This window comes from Aptenodytes patagonicus, chromosome 15, assembly GCF_965638725.1.
Source record: "Aptenodytes patagonicus chromosome 15, bAptPat1.pri.cur, whole genome shotgun sequence".
Lineage (NCBI taxonomy): Eukaryota > Metazoa > Chordata > Aves > Sphenisciformes > Spheniscidae > Aptenodytes > Aptenodytes patagonicus.
The window spans coordinates 8,828,557-8,846,172 of record NC_134963.1 but is presented as its reverse complement, the minus strand read 5'-3'; the positions used below and the strand labels follow the sequence as shown (position 1 = coordinate 8,846,172).

At 46.0% G+C, this 17,616-nt stretch overlaps 2 protein-coding genes across 9 annotated transcripts in view; both read right to left on the bottom strand.

Moving 5' to 3' along the window:
• Window positions 1–12: 12 nt before the first annotated feature.
• CRYBB3 (crystallin beta B3) lies at window positions 13–3,148 on the bottom strand. The gene is made up of 5 exons (XM_076352618.1): window positions 3,047–3,148; window positions 1,495–1,613; window positions 1,204–1,336; window positions 924–1,066; window positions 13–312 (listed from the first exon to the last, which is right to left on the bottom strand). The coding sequence occupies exons 1-5, from the start codon at window positions 3,119–3,121 to the stop codon at window positions 147–149; spliced, it is 636 nt and encodes a 211-aa protein (XP_076208733.1). The 5' UTR covers window positions 3,122–3,148; the 3' UTR covers window positions 13–146.
• A 2,810-nt stretch (window positions 3,149–5,958) lies between these two features.
• Window positions 5,959–17,616, bottom strand: part of KIAA1671 (KIAA1671 ortholog) — a 90,848-nt gene continuing 79,190 nt past the window's right edge. For 5 of the 8 annotated variants that reach the window (XM_076352811.1, XM_076352813.1, XM_076352815.1 and 2 more), the window contains 6 exons: window positions 16,322–16,577; window positions 14,101–14,275; window positions 12,584–12,711; window positions 12,069–12,208; window positions 11,813–11,895; window positions 8,530–11,296 (listed from right to left, as the gene is read on the bottom strand). In XM_076352811.1, coding sequence (XP_076208926.1) covers window positions 11,817–11,895; window positions 12,069–12,208; window positions 12,584–12,711; window positions 14,101–14,275; window positions 16,322–16,577 — 778 coding nt within the window. In that variant the 3' untranslated portion in view covers window positions 8,530–11,296; window positions 11,813–11,816. Of the gene's footprint in view, window positions 7,398–8,529; window positions 11,297–11,812; window positions 11,896–12,068; window positions 12,209–12,583; window positions 12,712–14,100; window positions 14,276–16,321; window positions 16,578–17,616 lie in introns of those variants that run through there. The other 3 variants (XR_012996544.1, XR_012996543.1, XR_012996545.1) reach the window with 3 other exon arrangements.

Sequence of the window (17,616 nt, the reverse complement as noted above, 5' to 3'; positions counted from 1 at the left end):
GTAGGCTCCCAGCAGCCTCCAGCTCAGAGCTTTATTGAGGTTTATTACACAAAAAAACACCAAGGTCACAGCATCAGCCGGCGGCATCATGTGAGCCAGCCCCCGGCACGAGCGGCAGTGGGGGCAGCGTGCGGCTGGGGCGTCCCTCAGCTGTTCTCGAAGCAGCCCCGCTGGTGCCACTGCTGGTCCCGCACGCGGCGCACGGACTGGATGAGGGGCTGGTTGGCGTCCCACTCGTTCCAGTGGCGGTACTCGCCCTTCTCAAAGACGTGCTGGCGGCCCCGGTACCCGGGGTACTCGTAGCCCACCCACCTGCAGGGGATGGAGGCAGCGCTCAACAGTGCCCCGGGGTCACTCCAGCGTCAAGTCCAGCCACCCCGCTGCAGCCCCCCACAGTAGGCACATTGCCCCGTGGCTCCTCTCCGGGCAGAGTGGGAGGGCAGCATCCCCATACCACCCCAGAGGCCGCGGCAGTGCTGGTGACTCTGCTTGCCGCAGCCATGCAATTCTCTGCAGCGCTGCCCAGGGCCACTGCTCCGTTGGCACCGAGCATCGCTGCCAAAACAAGGCTGCAGCTGCAGAGCTCAGGTGGGAAATGCCATCATGCTGGGAGGTGATGGACAGCCCAGGGCAGAGAATGGACCACGGCATGCTGGCTCCACCACTCCTGCAATGGTGCCCCGCTATCTGGGACAGGATAAGGAGCCATCACACAGCCCTAGGGATGCTGCCCTGGTCCTCATCACTCCCTGCGGGCCAGGGGAGGGTGGCAGGGGACACGATGGGCATGAGCAGCATCATGGGGACAGCTGCCCCGTCCCTGCTGTAGTGGCTGTGCCAGGCATCCCTGCCACCACCCGCGGTGCCATGGGACGGGATCTTGTTGGGGTGTCCCCATGTGCCCGCAGTGCCACCGTCCTTACGTTCCATTCAGGGCCCTGACGCTGGCCACACGGTCCTGGAAGCCATGGGCCCAGAGGCTGGGGACGTCATCGTCCACGATTTCCATCTTCCGCCCCATGTAACCTGCGTTCTCAAAGAGGTGGATCTTGTGGTCGGGGCTGTCCTAGGGGGAAGCACGGGTGAGGGGCTGCCCTTTGCGACCCCAGCCCACCAAGACCCTCCCAGCCTGGCAGACCCCATTGCTGCAGCCACGCTGCTTGTCCCCAGGGGCACAGACACCCCAGCACAGCCACTACTCACGATCTGGAGGGGACGGATGGACATCAGGCTGTCGCTGTTGTGGCTGTTGGACCAGGAGTCCCAGCGCGGGTAGTCCCCCTTCTCCAGCACAAACTGCTCCCCGGCGAAGGCTTGCCGCTCAAAGCCCAGCCACCTGCAGGACCAGGGGGTTGGGGAAGGCATGGCCCCCCGTGCACGGGGGGAGCGCCCCGGCATGAGGCAGGACTGCTCCCCATGAGCAGGATGCAGGGGATGCTCTCCCTGCCCCGTCCCCAGCCCAGGGCTTGTCCGTCCTCCGCACCCCGGACTTACGGGCCAGACTCCACCTGGATGGAGCCCACCTTCTCCAGCTCTTTCTCAGTGATGCTGGGGAGCTCCTCCGTCAGCTCGCACTTCTTCCCCTGGAAATTCTCCAGCTCGTAGATCGTGATCTAAAGCAGGGAGAGACGCCGTCAGCTGCTGCTGCAGCCACGCTGGGGGGGAAGCGCCCTGCACTGGTGCAGGACCCCCCCCTTGGCAAATGCAGCAGCAGAACGAAGCATTCCAGCTGCGTCGCCTCCATCCCTGCCGCCCCATGCCAACGTCGCTCCTGTCCCACGGCAGAGCTGGATCCTGCCACGTGTCTCTGCCCTGACAGACGGCTCCTGGGCTTCGCTCCACAGCCGGGTATTGGCCAAAGATGTTTGCTCAGTAAAACACAGGCTGATATTTCATCCATGACAGGCTGAAAACAAGTTGATTGGCTCCAACACAGCATTGAAAACGCAGAGGGTTTGTGCTAAGAGACCTCCGGGGCTGTGGGCTGTAGTCTCCTGCCCCCAACCCAGTCACAGTCCGTTGTTTCTTTCTCGCTGCTCCCTCCAGATCCATTCGTTCCCCTGGCCTCGCCTGGCCTGGCACAAGCTCGTTTTTCAGTGTTTTCCTCTAAACCCTGCCAGGTGCAGAGATCACAACACCTCCCTGGGACCTCCTGCTTTCGGCAGAGCTTCGAGGCTGAGCTGCAGGACAAGTTTGAGCCAGTGCCAGCAGCTGAGTGCAGCGGGGAGCAGGGCCCAGGGTGCCCAGCACAACTTGGGGACCAGGAAGGTCAGCATGGCAGCCAGGCTACACACACGTGCAGCCAGACACCCCCCGGCCCCTGCCCCAAAGGGGTCCCAGCTGAAACCCCTGAGCCTTGGACAAGGGCAGAGCCTCCTGCAGACACCGCATGATGGAGGGTATCAAGGGATGGAGGTGACACCCATGACCCTCAGGAACTTCTTTCCGCCCCAAAGCAGTAAGCAGCCCAAGCTCCCGGCACCTCTTTACTCCATTTGCAGGATCTGCTCCCACCTCCAGCCTTCCCCAGCCAGGAGCAGCTTTGCCTGGCTTCCCGACCTGCGGGAAGGGCTGCAGCCATTGCAACACCCACAGCTGATTTACCTCTAACCAGCCTATGAGCGTAAGAATTATAACCTAAAAAAATGCATAAGGAATTTCACTGCTGAAACCTAGAGCCGATCCCTGCCATGACGGGATACTTTATCTCCTGGATTAAAACACTGTGCAGCTGCACACCAAACCACTAGGCAAATGTACTTGGCAGCCACAAACACAGAGAGCAGCATCTCCTCCTGCCAGGCAGCAGCAAATCCCCTGGACTAAGCCTCCCTCCCTGGCCTGCAGCCCCATGCAGCTGGGCTCGGTGGGCTCAGAGCAGTGACACTAATGCACTGCTGCATTAGGAGAGTCGGAGACCACTTGCTTCCCCAGTACAACCTGCAGTGCTTTGACACCGGTACCAGCCTGGTGCACGCACACTGCAACACATGGCGACCTACAGCATCACCCAAAGTTCGCTTGTAACCAGCTGCCCCCAGTATACCTTGTAATTGCCACCTCGCTCGCCAGCACCCTCCCCAGTCGCCATCTGCTCAGGGGGACTTTGCTGCTCAGTCATTGTGCCTGGAAAACGCAAATGGTAGGAGGTTAAAACAGCATCGCTTTTATGTGAGCTATCAGCCTTTAAATTATAAAGTGCTTAATAAAATAGAAAAGATGAAGTTGGCATGGGAACAGGTAGCAAAAGTTAATACAGTTCCCCCCAAAAGCAGCAGCTGTAAATCCCCAGGGATGTCCAGGCTGGAAGGAAGCGCTCCGTTATCCATCCTTCTCTCCCTCCTGCACGTAGGCCCTGCATCCTCACCCGGGCATCACTGTGGGGCCAGAGAGCCCATGACTGAACCAAGCCATCTTCTTCCAAGCGACGCAGGATCCCCCTCTGACCCTGGGCAGCTCACCCAGTTGCTCGTTAAACTCATGTCTAAAAGCATGTCCTTTGTTTCCAGCAGGAATTTGCCGGGTTTCAGCTTCCAGCTGCTGACATCTTTCCCCACTAACGTAAATCTGACAGCTCTCCCTTGCTCCCACAGCCCAGCGTCCCGTAGGGCATCAGACCCCGGCAGCTGGAGCTGCTGCCACCGCGTTGGCTGGCAGGACAGCAGTGAGAGCCCCCTCCTTGCTCTCCAGGAACATCACGAAGTTCCTGCTCGAATAGGAAACCCTGTCCCAGCACACCGCCCCGTCCGCTCTCGCCACGCTAACGCAAGGGGTTGCCGAGAGGTTAACAGGAGACGAATAAAAGAAACTGAGTTTGACCGGCGTCCTTAATCAAAACCCTGCAGCATCACTTCTCGACAAGCATTAGCAAAACATTCGCTATAGTGAGACCTCGACTCAGACAGGCTAACTCTTTTTTAAAGCCCCTTCCAGTCCAAGCAATGCCGCCACTACCTCTCTCGGCGTGGTTCCGCTCTGCTGGCCAGCGCGGGCGGCCCTGCTATTTATGGGTTGCTTCTGAACAGAACAGCACATTATTTGGACGCTGATACAGCAGCTGCGTCTACTGAATTTCATCCATGAGATTTCATCTCAATAGCACGGGCTTGCAGCGTGCTATGGAAACGTTATTCAGATTTCTCCTGGCTGTCCCTTAAAAATGTGCCACTCAATTTACGGAAGATTAACGTCGAAATTCACATCAGCACGTTCACGCTGCTTCTTGCCAGGTTCTCTGGAAAACTCTCCCATCAGCAGTTAACGGGAGGGTTTAGCTTAGAAACCAAGCACAGCACAAAGCAAAAAACCATGCAAAATATTTACAGCTTGTTTGGGCTCAAACGCAAGATGAGACGTGGGGTCGGCATCAACTCCCAGGAGCTCTGCTGGAAGCACGGTGGGGAAGCTGAGGGCAGCTGGTACCGCGGCAAGAGAGCAGGACAGGCACTCAAGATTCGGGTTCTCACCTTAGCTTTGACTCTTATCAGGAAGGTTTTCTCCATCAAGCCCCGTTTCCTTCTTTGCACCCCAGTTCATCTCCCTACCCCGAGTGTTTGCCAAGAGCACTGCACACACACTGCCCTGGGCTCAAGGAGACTAACAGGGTCTTTTGGGAGCCAAGTGCCTCGTACGTGGGTTCCTCCATCTTTACAGGCAAAGCATAATCTAACGGGGGGGAAAGTGCAGTTCTTCCACACCAGATGCCAAGCTGAGAGCATTTTACTTTGCTGGTAGTGGGCCTGATTCCCTCTTCTTCAGGGAACACTAAGTTACGTTCAACCTACACACATCTATCTCCCTTTAGTACTGCTCTTGCAGGGTTTTCTACCTGCTCTGAGTGTGCCTCATCTTGAAACTGAGAACTCACATGAAACATTTACCGAAATTGCCAAAAAGCTACTCCACTGGGCCAGGTTGGACAAACCTGAAGTTTATCTAATTGGCAGATGGCCGGAAACTTGTCCCGTCAGCGACAGCGCCCAAATGGAGCGCTCTGCTGCAATTTGCTGTATCGTACCACGCATTAGAGCCATTTACGGCAAGGCTTTTCATCCCCATCCCGTCGCTGACGTACAGCCACGGTGGCGGCTTTCCTGCGGAGGCTCGGCCCCAGCACAGAGCGGGGATGATGCACCAAGCCCGGTACGACAGAGACGATCCACAGAGTGTCTGGTGCAGCACTGCGCTCCGTCTCCAACAGACTCTTTTTCACCACTGCCCATTGGTGCAGCTTCTGATGAAGGACGAGACAAATCACCTCCAAAAGAGATTTGCCTTCCCCATCGGAGCCCGCCCGCGGGATGCTGCACAGCTCCGACAAACGTGAGTCGAGGTGGGGGTGGGATAAGGGTCTTAGCAACGTAAAGCTAAACATGAAGTGCAACTGGCAGCGCAGTGCAGCTCAATAGCATTTGTTGTCACTAGTCAAAGGACATTTTGTACCTACAAAGACCCCAGCACGGACAGCGGTTCGATACAGTCCATTTTTATTGCAGTGCCTTTTCACATTTTCATCTTTTGTTTGAATACAAAACTGCTTGGCTGTAAAATAGAAAATCACTTCTGTACAGAAGGAGGACTCAAAGGAGAGCGTGGAATGGATTAATCTGTCGCTTTTACCAAACACAATGGTATCTGTGTTCAACAGATTACAAATTCTTAGAAAGCATTTTTCTTACCGGTCCACTCCTTGCCAGCGTCCCCATTACACTTAGCTCTGTAGGGGCTGCAGTGCCCATGAATCTTCCTTTCCCAAACTCACGGAGCTCGCGCAATGATAAGGCAATTGCAAAAACATGACAGAAGGGGCACTGGGTCTCATTGATTTGTCTTCCTAACAGAACTCAATTTCCTTTTGCTGTCAGCCTCTTAAATCCCTTTGAAAAACACTTATAGTGTTAGAAAATAGGTTTTTTTCTTAGTATCTGGTAAAGCTAAACTTGAAGTATAGTTGTACAGTACAGTACACAACAGCCAGAATATCTTTATTACTTAGGAAACTATGTAGTACAAAGTATTTTCTATAGCACAATATATTTATCGTGACCCATATTTACATATTCTATAAGGCTATGTGGAACGATATAAAATTTTAATCTATACAATAGCTCCTTTAAAAACAGGCTTGATACCATCATGTTTAATATGGAAAGAGAAAAATCCGTAAGCCATTAGACCTTGTCCCTCCTTCTCCTCCTCCAATCCCACCAGAAGAATCAAAATTTATTTCAGATGGTATTTTTGCAAATGCACTTTGAGCTAAGAGGATGGCCGCGGGAGGGGGAGAGGGGGACACGGGCGGCTGGGCGTGCTCAGGAACAGTGCTCACCATGACCAGCTCTTTCTAACCCCACCTCAGAAAGGATGCCCACCATTCACCCTCTCCACTCGTACCAGTGCAGGCAGAACTAGGCTGGACCAGAGGTTCCTGGACTCTGCGGTCCCAACTGAGAGGTCTCAGAACACTGTATCACCAAATCCACGCTGAAGTTCCACGGAGGCTGATTTCTGCCCCAAAAGCCCCGTCCTCCCAAAAAGCCCACCTTTGTTCCTTTAATTCACATGAAGATCTAGGAGAAACACCTGATAGCTCTCATGAGTGCAGGGCTCAAGTCAATGAGAAAACAAACATTTGCTTTTCCTTCACAACATTTCTATTATAGGACAGTGAGACCTCCACCTCTGGCACTCACCCCAAAGGCAGTGGCTGGGGTGGCTTATCCAACGCATCCTTCACACCCTGGGATCCAGGGTGGGCTGCAGGCTGCTTTGCTGCGTCTACACCACGGGCTTGCACAAGTGTCCTTCAGGAAGGTGAGGACAGCGATCTCCGACAACAGCATCTTCTTTATGCGAGCACAGTTATGGCGACAACACCACGCTTTTACTGGAATAGTTTGTTTCATTCACGGGGGCTAGCTTGGCAACAGCAGTAACAGCGCTGAACACACGGCTCCAGGAGCTTCTGCACCTGGATGCACCTTCCGCGGAAGAGCCACACTGCGTGGCAGCGTGCTGAAACTCCCCATCTCCCAGCAAAACAAGCTACCCCAGGAGAAAGTGTGGTTTTACTGTTCAAAGTTAGGTATCCGCAGTAAGTGATCATCAAACCCCTTCCACCGCACCGCGTGTGGAACACACAGCCATCTCCCAAAGTACCATGTTCGACTGACTTTACGATTTTTCTCAAACCAGACACAGCCTAGTCCATGCTGGCAATCCTGCTCTCCTCCCGTGGATTCACTCTGACCGCATTCGGGGTACCACACACACAGAGCATATTTGGGCTGGGACCACCGGCGTTCTGGATACGCAGTTCCGCTGGCTCCAGAGGATCAAGTTAAGTCTGCCAAAGGCGCTCTCGCTTCCTACATGCAGTAACACTAAGGGCAGTAATACTGTAGTATCGGCAACAGATTTTTTTCATAGTAAGGGGAAAAAGGCATAGAGACAGAAGTGCCTTTTACTAGGGCACAGACTGTTAAAGCATTGTATTTAAACTATTTATATGATATTTGTCTTAGAACTGCCCTGATCCCCACTAAGCTATTTTGGTATATCAGCTCTCCATTTAACACCTTGACATCAAACCACATCCTCAGTTTAAAACCTAGGACAGGAGGCATATTTCAGTGTGTTTGCACAAGTGCTAAAGGTTATAAGCTAACTGATGCTGCTGCTCCAGATGAAATGGACAAGTAACAGTTTGCATTTATAAATCTGACACACAGTGCATTTAACAGTCTGCCAGTAATTGTCTGCAAACAAATAACAGGGTGAAGCAAACTTGCAAGCCAAAAGGTGGGGGGGTTAATTCCTATAGGGCCACTTTATAAGAAGGTTTCAGACTTCAAAGGCTGAAGAACAGAAATGTTGCATTTTTCTCTGCAGGAAGTAAAACCAAAGCAGCAAGACTCTGGAACAGCTGCTCAAATTAAAGGACTCAAATTAAAGCTACACAGACCTTAAAAAGGTGAATTTGCAAACAGAAAAATAAAAAGGAAGAAATCCGCAACTGGGGATTCCAATAAAAAGAAACAGAACGGCTGTGTAAATGCCCAAATGGCAAACTAAAACGGAAGGAGGATTTCTGGTAATAACAAGAGAAAAGTGAAATCAGAAAAGAAGTATTTCTAAATTCCACAAACCATGTACTTTCACTTTAAAAAAAAAAATCACTCTACTGATGCAGCTTTTTAAGCAAGCAAAAAAAGCTGAGCAGCCGTGAAGGAAGGGACGAGGGCACTGCACTCCACGGGGAGTGCCAGGACCTCCATCACCTTTGTTATTACTCAGACACTGTTAGGACAAGAGCTGAAACCTGCTTTGAGGTAGGTTCCAGTAATTAATGAGAAAGCATACCCGAAGAAAGAGCTGAAGCTGAGAGCTCGCTCCCATCTCGTATTAACAGCAAAAAAAAGTATGTGGCAACAAAAGTAAAAGCATAGAAAATTCAACAAGCATTATTTGGAATTAAAATAGAATTGTATAAAGTGTATTACAGTATGTTCTATCATTTAAGAAGTAATAACATATTTATAGATCTTTTATTACACAGTGATAATCTGAAGAGAAGGAAATAGATATTTAATCCATGTACAACATAATGAAATGATAGAGCAGAAAAAACACTTTTCCATTCAATAACATTCTAAAGATGCTTTTTAATTAGACATTTAAGCATTAAACATTTCTCAGTAGTAGGTTAAACTACTAAATACAGTAAGTTTCAGTGCATTGTCCAAGCAGATGTGGAAATGCATACACATTCAAAGGGCTTTGTGGAAACCTAGTATTAATCCTCTCAGTTTCCTCAAACGCAGAGCAAACACTGCAGTTACAGAATTTCTGGCCTTCACTTATTAGACCAAGAACCAGTAAATCCTCCAACTATTGGTAATGCAACACTGTCAACCCGCTGAATTCGAAAATCAAGCCTCTGTAAATATTCTTGTAAGCAGGGGGAATTTACCTGATTTCTAGATACTGTTTAAAGCAAGCCCCACTTCACTGGAGTAAGAAAAGCAATCACCATTCTTCTCTCACACCTGCAAACGCTGCCTTCAGGGCTGACCGAAGTGTGTGTGTCACACGTGGTATACCACTGATGGTACCCTTCAGTGCTGCCAGAAAAAAAAAAAAAATCCCAAAGAGACGCATACACAAGCTTATCTCTTGAAGAGTCGCCTTTTCCACCACCATCTGAAGAAAAGGGATGAAGAAAATATGTGCAACATTTTAAAATTAGCTAAGAGGAGCTCTTTAACAGTCTGGTTGACTGCATTCAAATGGAAGTCCATCTCCCATTGCCCAGGGTTAAAAGCCACACAGAATGAAACGCTTGGCAGAAATCTGGGGTGATCGTTTCTTAATTGGTCGCAGAAGGGGCTGTAAAACTGTAACAGCGGCAACAGCTCTGATGTGAAGTAGGGCAAAGCAGCAAGTAAAGATTTTTTACATAAGAGAAACTTATCCATTTCATCTCCATTAAGTACAGGGAGCTGCTATCGGAACTGAATCTGGGAGAGAGATATGCGCATATGGGACTTGTCTCCTGACATACTGCTGTTATTTCCTACGAGCAGACTGGGACTAAAAATCACCTCATCTGTGACTCCTCCATGAGAAGAATTGGCACATGGCTTTGGCAGCTACAAGCTTGATAGACAGCAGACCAGGCATGCCACTCTGGCTAGCAGATGCACCATTGTGGTAACCCCACGTAAACCAAGCTTTCCGAAACGCTGATCATAAGTAAAAAAAAAAAAAAAAAAAAAAAAAAAAAAAAAAAGAAAATGAGTTCAAGTGCTGGTGCTTTATCTTTAATATCTAGAGAAGCCCATCAGCAGGACACGGGAAGTGCAATGCAAGGAGCAGCATCTGCTCCCACTCCAGCCCCACACCACTGCCACGCTGTCCCACGTGGCTTTAGGGCTGCCGGCGCTGCGGGAGGCTCTGCCCAGCCCTGCGCTACAGGAGGGCACCAGGGGAGGAGAGAGCTCCAGTCTCGCTTCGTTCTTCCACGTTGCTGCTTTCTTAGTCGAGTCGAGAAGAATACTGACGCGACAGAATAACCTCCCTCGTTGGGCTACATCTTTAAAGGTTTACTGAAAAGAGCACTTACTTGGGGAAAGAATAAAGTATGTCTTAAATGGACATCTTGGTTGATATTTCAGAATCTGTTTTCAAAGACATTAACATATTTGAGATATTAGTGATATTCATCACACCCGTGTTATGCATGAGATATCTATACCGCTATTATAACATCGGTCTTACCAAAAGAAGAGAAGTAAATAATCTGAGAAACTGAAGATCACATTTAGGTTATCCCACAAAATCAGCATAAAAATAAAAACTTAAACCTGGTATTTACAGATCAACAAATAAAAATATGAAGTGGGACTATCCAAACTGCTATTAAAGTGACATTCAACAATTAACTGGAACCCTGATATGAGTGTAACATCCTCCCTCTTCCCTTCCTTTTTTGTTATAAAAAACAGTATTTACATATTTTATTTTATTTTTTTTTTAAAGAGAACTGGTTGACATTATTGCTTGATCCTTTTTAGGAAAGACATTCCAATGAAGCAATTATTCCACATGCTGACAAAACACAGAATATACCATTTCAAGAGTGACAAAAGTTAACATTTTGTTCATCTAAAAATTATATTCATCTGCTAGGTCAGCAGATCACATGTAAATATAAGCCAATCAAAAATACATTTTACAAAAAATAATCAAGTTTCCTTTTTCAATATGGCAGTAAACATAATTTGTTCTTTCACTCTCACCTTCCACAAACTTCAGTCTAAATAGGAGCTTACTATTTTTTTCACAAAAAGAGATAAATTTGATTAGAATTGTTATTTTCATAAACAAACACAAAGCCCAGCCTTACACCTGGCACGTCTACCAAAAGTCATACTTTTGAGTTGCTGAACACCTACGCGGAAACGCAGTCTTTGTTCAACAGTGAGGGGACTTTTCTGGTGCACAGCACTCCTAGATCAAATATTACAATCTTTCAAGACTTTCTGAAGTGCTAACTATGAACCACCGGTTCTTCTTCCAGGCAGGTCTGAAGTGACTATCCTCCCATATCTGAAAAGATACAGCTTTGTATTTGACTATGAATATCAAGCAGCTTTCTCCACAAAACAGGAAGGCACCATGCACATAGCAGTTGAGGCAGGAAGCAAACAGCAGCAACATGACATGTGAATTTTAGGTTCAGATGAGTTAAGGCTTCTGTTAAACTTCTTTATCTTCTTCTAGTTAGAATCACTATCTGGAAAGAAAAAACAGCAGCAGTGGAAGTAATGGTATGAAACGGTCAAGAAAGCAGTCAGACCTCTCTCAGTGTCTGTAACATATTACTGTTGTAGTGTCGTCTTGGTGTCATCCTATTTAATGTGCTAAATGCTCAAGAGCTGCCCAGAATACTGCTGAAACGAGACATGCCAAGGTTTACAAAATGTGCGCAAGCCCGTTATTCGTTGTTCTTGCTTGATGGCAGCACTATGAAATCGCAGCACGAACAGATTGAGTGTTGTTGCAATAAAATTATCTGCAGAGAATCAGTGAAACTGTATCACCTGTGAATGAAAACTTCGCTTCTGCGAAACCTGCTCTGCCTCAACACAGAATTACTTTACATTCCTGGGTGCACATTTCATAGTAAGCCCATTTTAATGTTTATGCTTACAGAGTTGTTATACTGACACATTAAGGAAACATTTTCCACGTGTGTTTTTATCACTGCACACTTTCATTTAGCAAAGCCCCTCTTTCGGTCGGAAGATACCTTTTCAAACCTGATTCTCATAATGGCTCTGTCTCTTCTTTGATTTCAGCTCCTTCAGCCACTGAGGAGACTTTTCTTCTGACCTAAGATGTAAGAAAATACTCTTTGTTCTTTAATTGTGAAAACTCATTACAGAAACAAAAAAACCCGAAATATACAATTTCCCCTACAGCCTTGGGAAGCCTACTTGCGTTATTTTTCTTTTTCCACCAAAACGAGTATTGGCATCTTTCTGACACTGGTGGAAGTCTCTCACCTGTCCTCCTTCTCTACACTGGAGGGCAGCAGTCTGCTACCAGGAGTTCCAAGCTGCAGTTGTGGTTTAGGGGATTTGAACAGCTGAGCAGAACCTGTTTCACCAGGACTCTCAGACTCTTGTCTTTTCCGCAGTTGGGCCTAAAAAATAAAAATAAAGAAACGAGCTCCTTTGTAAGGCAGCATTCAGACTTTTTTTGGAATGCAAAACAAATAACTCAGATTTATAAAAACAAAAAAATCCACGCCTGAAATCAGTGAAGAGATTCCTTATAAACCTATGCAGTTTTGAAAGCATGATTGCTATTGTGAAGCTAATTTTTTTCCAAATCACAGTATTTCTAACCAACAGTTAAAAGTGAGAAAGATAACTGCAAGGTTTTTCTACACATCACACCCCCCCCCCTACAAACAACATTGTCATCTTCAGCAAAATTTCCGAGCTCTACTCCTAGAGAGAATCTGCAGCTACTGAACTGGTCTAACTCTCATCTGATGTGTTCTGCCCATGTTTACCTTGAGAACAGAGTGGTCCATTCCTGGAAATACGGGAAGTCTCTGAGCTTGTACAGAAGATGATCTCGCAATATGCTGTATCTTTTCTTCCTCATCAGAATCTTCCTGTTGCATAGTTTTCTTCTCTTCTAATTAAAGCAGAGGGGAAAAAAACCACTAGTCACCTGTACCTCGTTCTCGATCTCTCATTCCATTCAAAAATGTATTAACAGTAATATTAACACACCACAGGACTGGGTTCAATGCTTCAATAGCGATCAAAGCAACAAACAAAGTACTCAGCAACAACGATTTCTTGCTGACAGAGATGAGGGAGCAGAAGGTACTCCTAATTTAATGAATGTTGCTGCTTCTAAATATCTCACGCTCTGTGATCAACTGAGATTAATTTAGATTGGAAGAGACATCTGAAAATTATCTGGTCCACCCCCTGCTCAAAGCAGGGCTTTGATACAAAGAGGCTGAGTAGCAGAAGTCTGCATACTACAGGGAAAGATGCAATGGTATGGTTGGCTTCACATGCACTGGGTCTTTAGTTGATAATTACACTCCAGCTTCCAGTACAGCATTTCTTATCAAGGTAAGTCTTCAAAATATTTCAGGTCTGTTAGACCTGCACCAAAGCAACCACCACACAGATAACAGTCTTTCCATTGATTAGGAGGCTACGGAAGAGATCTGTTTGATCACACATTCTTCCCTGTATTCATAGGCTTTAAGGGAAAGCAGAAATGGCAGGTCACAAAACTGACTTTTTTAATAGGTTCCCCAAGTTACAAAAAAATCACCAGCCTCTCTAAAGAACAGGCTGCAACACCAGTAATTCCTCCGCTCAGGGCGTATCAAAAGGATATCTGCAGCATATATCACCATAGCACCAAAGTGCTGCGGGTACTAAATCGTGGATCTGTAATGAGTGCATGCATTAAGCCATTCATTCACTTCCATGAGCAAGGATTTTCAGCACCCGATGCATTTCCTTATTGCATCCTAAGGAACAGTACAGGCCAGGAGGGGGACATTTTTAATAGAAGGGATTTGAAGGAGTTGATTTACCCTTAACTAGGCCTCTTTAGTCTTGTAGTACTTATAGATGCTAGAAAGAAAGACTATTTATGAGCACCTATAGAGTATGAACAATTACAGTTGCTCTTATCAGTAACACACAGACAGGTATAAAGAAAGTGCTAGAGAATGCATCCAACCGTAGCAGTTTCTAAACTCAGTATTTTCTTAGTGAAGAAAATTCTCTTAAGTCAGCAGCCAGAAACTAAAGGAAATTGCATCAAAGCTCTCCTTCGCCCTGGTCTTCTATAGGTCTGGTGACTGCGGCTTCCCTCACTCCAAAGCCTCCAAGGAACAGAGGGGAAGACTTGATTTAGAGGATGACCCAGAGGTGGGAAAAGGAAGCTGTTGTTAAACCTTGATGCAACTTCAGGTATGTTATACCATTTAGAAATTCCTGCCCTTACAAGCAAGTTGATTACAGCTAATTATTTCAGATAGTTGAGGGATACCTGTGGAATCCTTAAACATCCAGGTATTATCTGGTTCTTCCGTCAAAGAAAATCTGTTTTCAAACTCCAGCCCTCTGCTTCTTCTAAGAGAGTGGGAAATAGGAGCCCGACGGCGTCTCTTTTTGCTGAGCTGTACACGGGTTTTCAGTGCACTGGAGTCCAGAATAGTGGTTTGCTATAGAAAGAAACAAAGCCTTACTTTCAACCAGCCTGAAAATAAGTCACCTCCTCCATAATGATTTCCCAACCTACTTTAATGCATTAACCCATTCAGTTTAATTAAACTATATATATTTGCCTGATTATTATTCTTGTAGTTACTTAAAACTATATTAAAGAGCATTTACGATGAGTGTATACTACACTGTGGCTAACTGGGTGCAATGCTGGTTCTTTGATCTCTCTTGGCTGTGGATGTCTGATCTGCATGAATTATTTTCACTAAATTAATAAAAAAAAATAACTGCAATAAATAGGATTTTGGTTCCTAGAGTGTTTTAAGAATACAGGCTTTGCTAGCTAGCAACAGCTGTAGGCCAATAAGAAGACTGGGATCTAAAAAGAGCAACTACACAAAATTCTCTTGTAACAGAATGCTGTAATTTCATTGTTATGACAGGTTGCCATCCACAGAAATTTCAAGTCACTCACCAGCAACAAGGAGACTGCAAGTTAAGTGTAATGGCATTCAGAAAATTTCTGTGATCAGTCATTTCAAACACATCCATCCCTGTGCATGACAGTGAGGCAATAACATTTACAGAGCAAAAGAAGGAGCTGTAATCCTTTTATTTATTAAAGCAATTTGTTGTTAGAGACTTGCCTGTAATCAGCAAACATCAATGAGCCTCCTCCTCTTTGGAAGATGTGTGTTTATTTCTTTTCAAGAGATTTCAGGTCAGGAATAAACTACTCATTAAAAAAAACAGCATATTGCCAGCTGTACTTGAAGCTATTAATATTTTAAAGAGACACCTTTAGCTGTCCAGGGAACAGCAGGATACAGGACCATCTCCACTACCTGCAGAACCACTGACAGACAGAGACAAAATGCCATCCGCACTGTTCTGGGCTACTAACGCTTCCTTTACAGAGCAAAAAGTGCACTTGGGATGTCCTGCCAAAGGATTATTAACTGATACCAAGGCCAAGGCATATGCAGTTAGGGATCTCAAAGCAATGAACCACCAAACGTGGCCTCTGCTTCAGAGCCGGAGTGGGCTGGAAGATGAGAGCAGCACCTACTTCGGCAAAACACAGGTTTCTGGAGTTCCCCGTAGATGGCAACACCAGTGGAGAACAGAGCTGGCTGGAGGCACTTTCGAACAGCCTACGCAGGAAGCAGCTGTGATTTTAAGTCAATTCTGCTGCACCAGGCCAAACTGCCTCCAGCACAAACCTGCTTGCATCCTTCATACATTTTACAGAGCAGTCTATTCCTCAATTCAGAAGGTGTTATGGCACTTTGACAGGCAAGGCAGTATATCTGGGACCTTCCTAGCAGCTGCACGATCCATGTAAGTTGGGAATCTTGCACTTACCAATACATCTGTCATCAGACATTATATAACAAAAAAAAAAGGTGCACCAACTCTTACTAAAGAAAAAGCAGTACTTCCTAGATGCCATACTGAAAAACTACAGTTGTGTTAGTGCTTCCAAAGAACACTAAACCTCATCTGTGTATGGCCAGAAATTACTGTTGTTATACTAGCTGCAAGATTCTTAAGTATGAAAAAAATCCTTTAAAATGTAATTGTAAGCTACTACAGAAAGAGACCAATTGTAAATAAGAAAAATATTAGTAAATGTCTTTATAGCCTTAAAACCGCATGGCTCATAGCACAGCAGTCACTAGCTATTTGTGTTATTTAATTATGTTTCCAATGTTCACAGAGCCATTTAACTCTTCTGTTACAGCTCACTGAGGAGCAGAAAGAGAAACAGCAATTTTATTAAGCCACTGGCAGACATTATCCGAGGCCAATAGCTTTTTGGAATCTCTCAGAACCTAGGCATTACAGAAACTAGAAGAGCTTTGTAGCTTTGATCTTAAACTTTTCAAGCAGGAAGTCAGCTGGGAAAATTCAATGTGATAAAGAGAAGGCAGAGGAAGATTGAGTGCAAAGTTTCCAGAAGATACTGCTTTGCAGTGATTAACACAGGTAACAATACAGTTAACACAGGAGGAGAACTTCTGTTTCTCATTATGGTAACTTACATCAATGAAAGAGAAATCAGTGGTCTTTTCATCAGGGTAGGTGTCTCCTGGAGGAGGTAAATCGGTCCCATCAGTAGAGTCCATGTCAGTGCTGGAACGGTCCAAACTTGTGCTCCTTTGGTCTCTTGAGAAGTCATGGTGATCAACCAGGGAGGCAGGTTCCGTTTGAGAGGACAGTGAAGATGGGTGGCTATTTGGAGGTTGCTTTCTTGTTGAAATGACATCGTTTTCCAAGGAAGGAGATTCAGGCACAAAGCTGCAAATTAAGAAAATGAAATCTATGAGACTTCAGGGTAAACAAACACATGCAAGGATAGTTTGGATCACATATACTCAGCAGATGATAAATAAAGGTAGAACTGAAACTACACCTACAAGTACCAAAGGCATCTTTGGAGGCAGCAGGTATCAGCAGCAAAGGTGTGGATCACTTTCACGATCACAGCTTTTTACCCACATGGATTCACAGTGTATTGAATAATGCAAGTATGCAGATAAACTGTAATAATTTGACTGTAACATGCTTTTATTGCTTGGGGTTTCTTTCCCCCAACACAAAGGCCCCTTCAAACATATACATGCAAACAAGACGAGGGAAATAGCAAGCTGCTTAAAAGCCCTAACCAATTTGCCCGTTTGATATATAACAGCAGCAGACCTTACACTTTGGCACCGTATACATTTGAAAACATTGTGAAGGGTAATAGCCTGCTTGCAGGCCTCCGGCAAAGAGTAACTGTTAAAAGATTCTTCTCCTTGCTCATGCAAAACTATCTTAAATACATATAAATGCTTATAAATACAAAACAATAAATACTCTTTTACTGTAAGTGAATTCCTGCAGGACACTACAAGCTACTTGCAGCCCTTTCAAGAACACACCTTACAGACACCTCTGTTGTTCATGTTCCCATCTTTTCTCTAGGAGGGTGCTTTTTAATATATACATATCAAAAGTATATTTATATTATGTTTATTTTAATTCATATTCATCTATTATTAATATATTATTATACGTTACATATTTATATTTTTATATATATGGTAGATACAAGACTTGTATGCGCACTTTCTGAAATCACAACAAGGCTGTGTATACACGTCTGGACCTGAAGAAAATGTGAGTGTTCTGGGAATGGCCCTAGCCACCATGGCAGCTCCTGCAACAGTTTGTGCTCCACGCATACCAAGCGGCAGGTGTGAGTAACTTCCATTTCACATGACTCCAAGGAAACTGAAGCATCCTCAGCAGCGCAGAGGATTTAAACATTTTGGGATGTAATTTGTAGATGCTA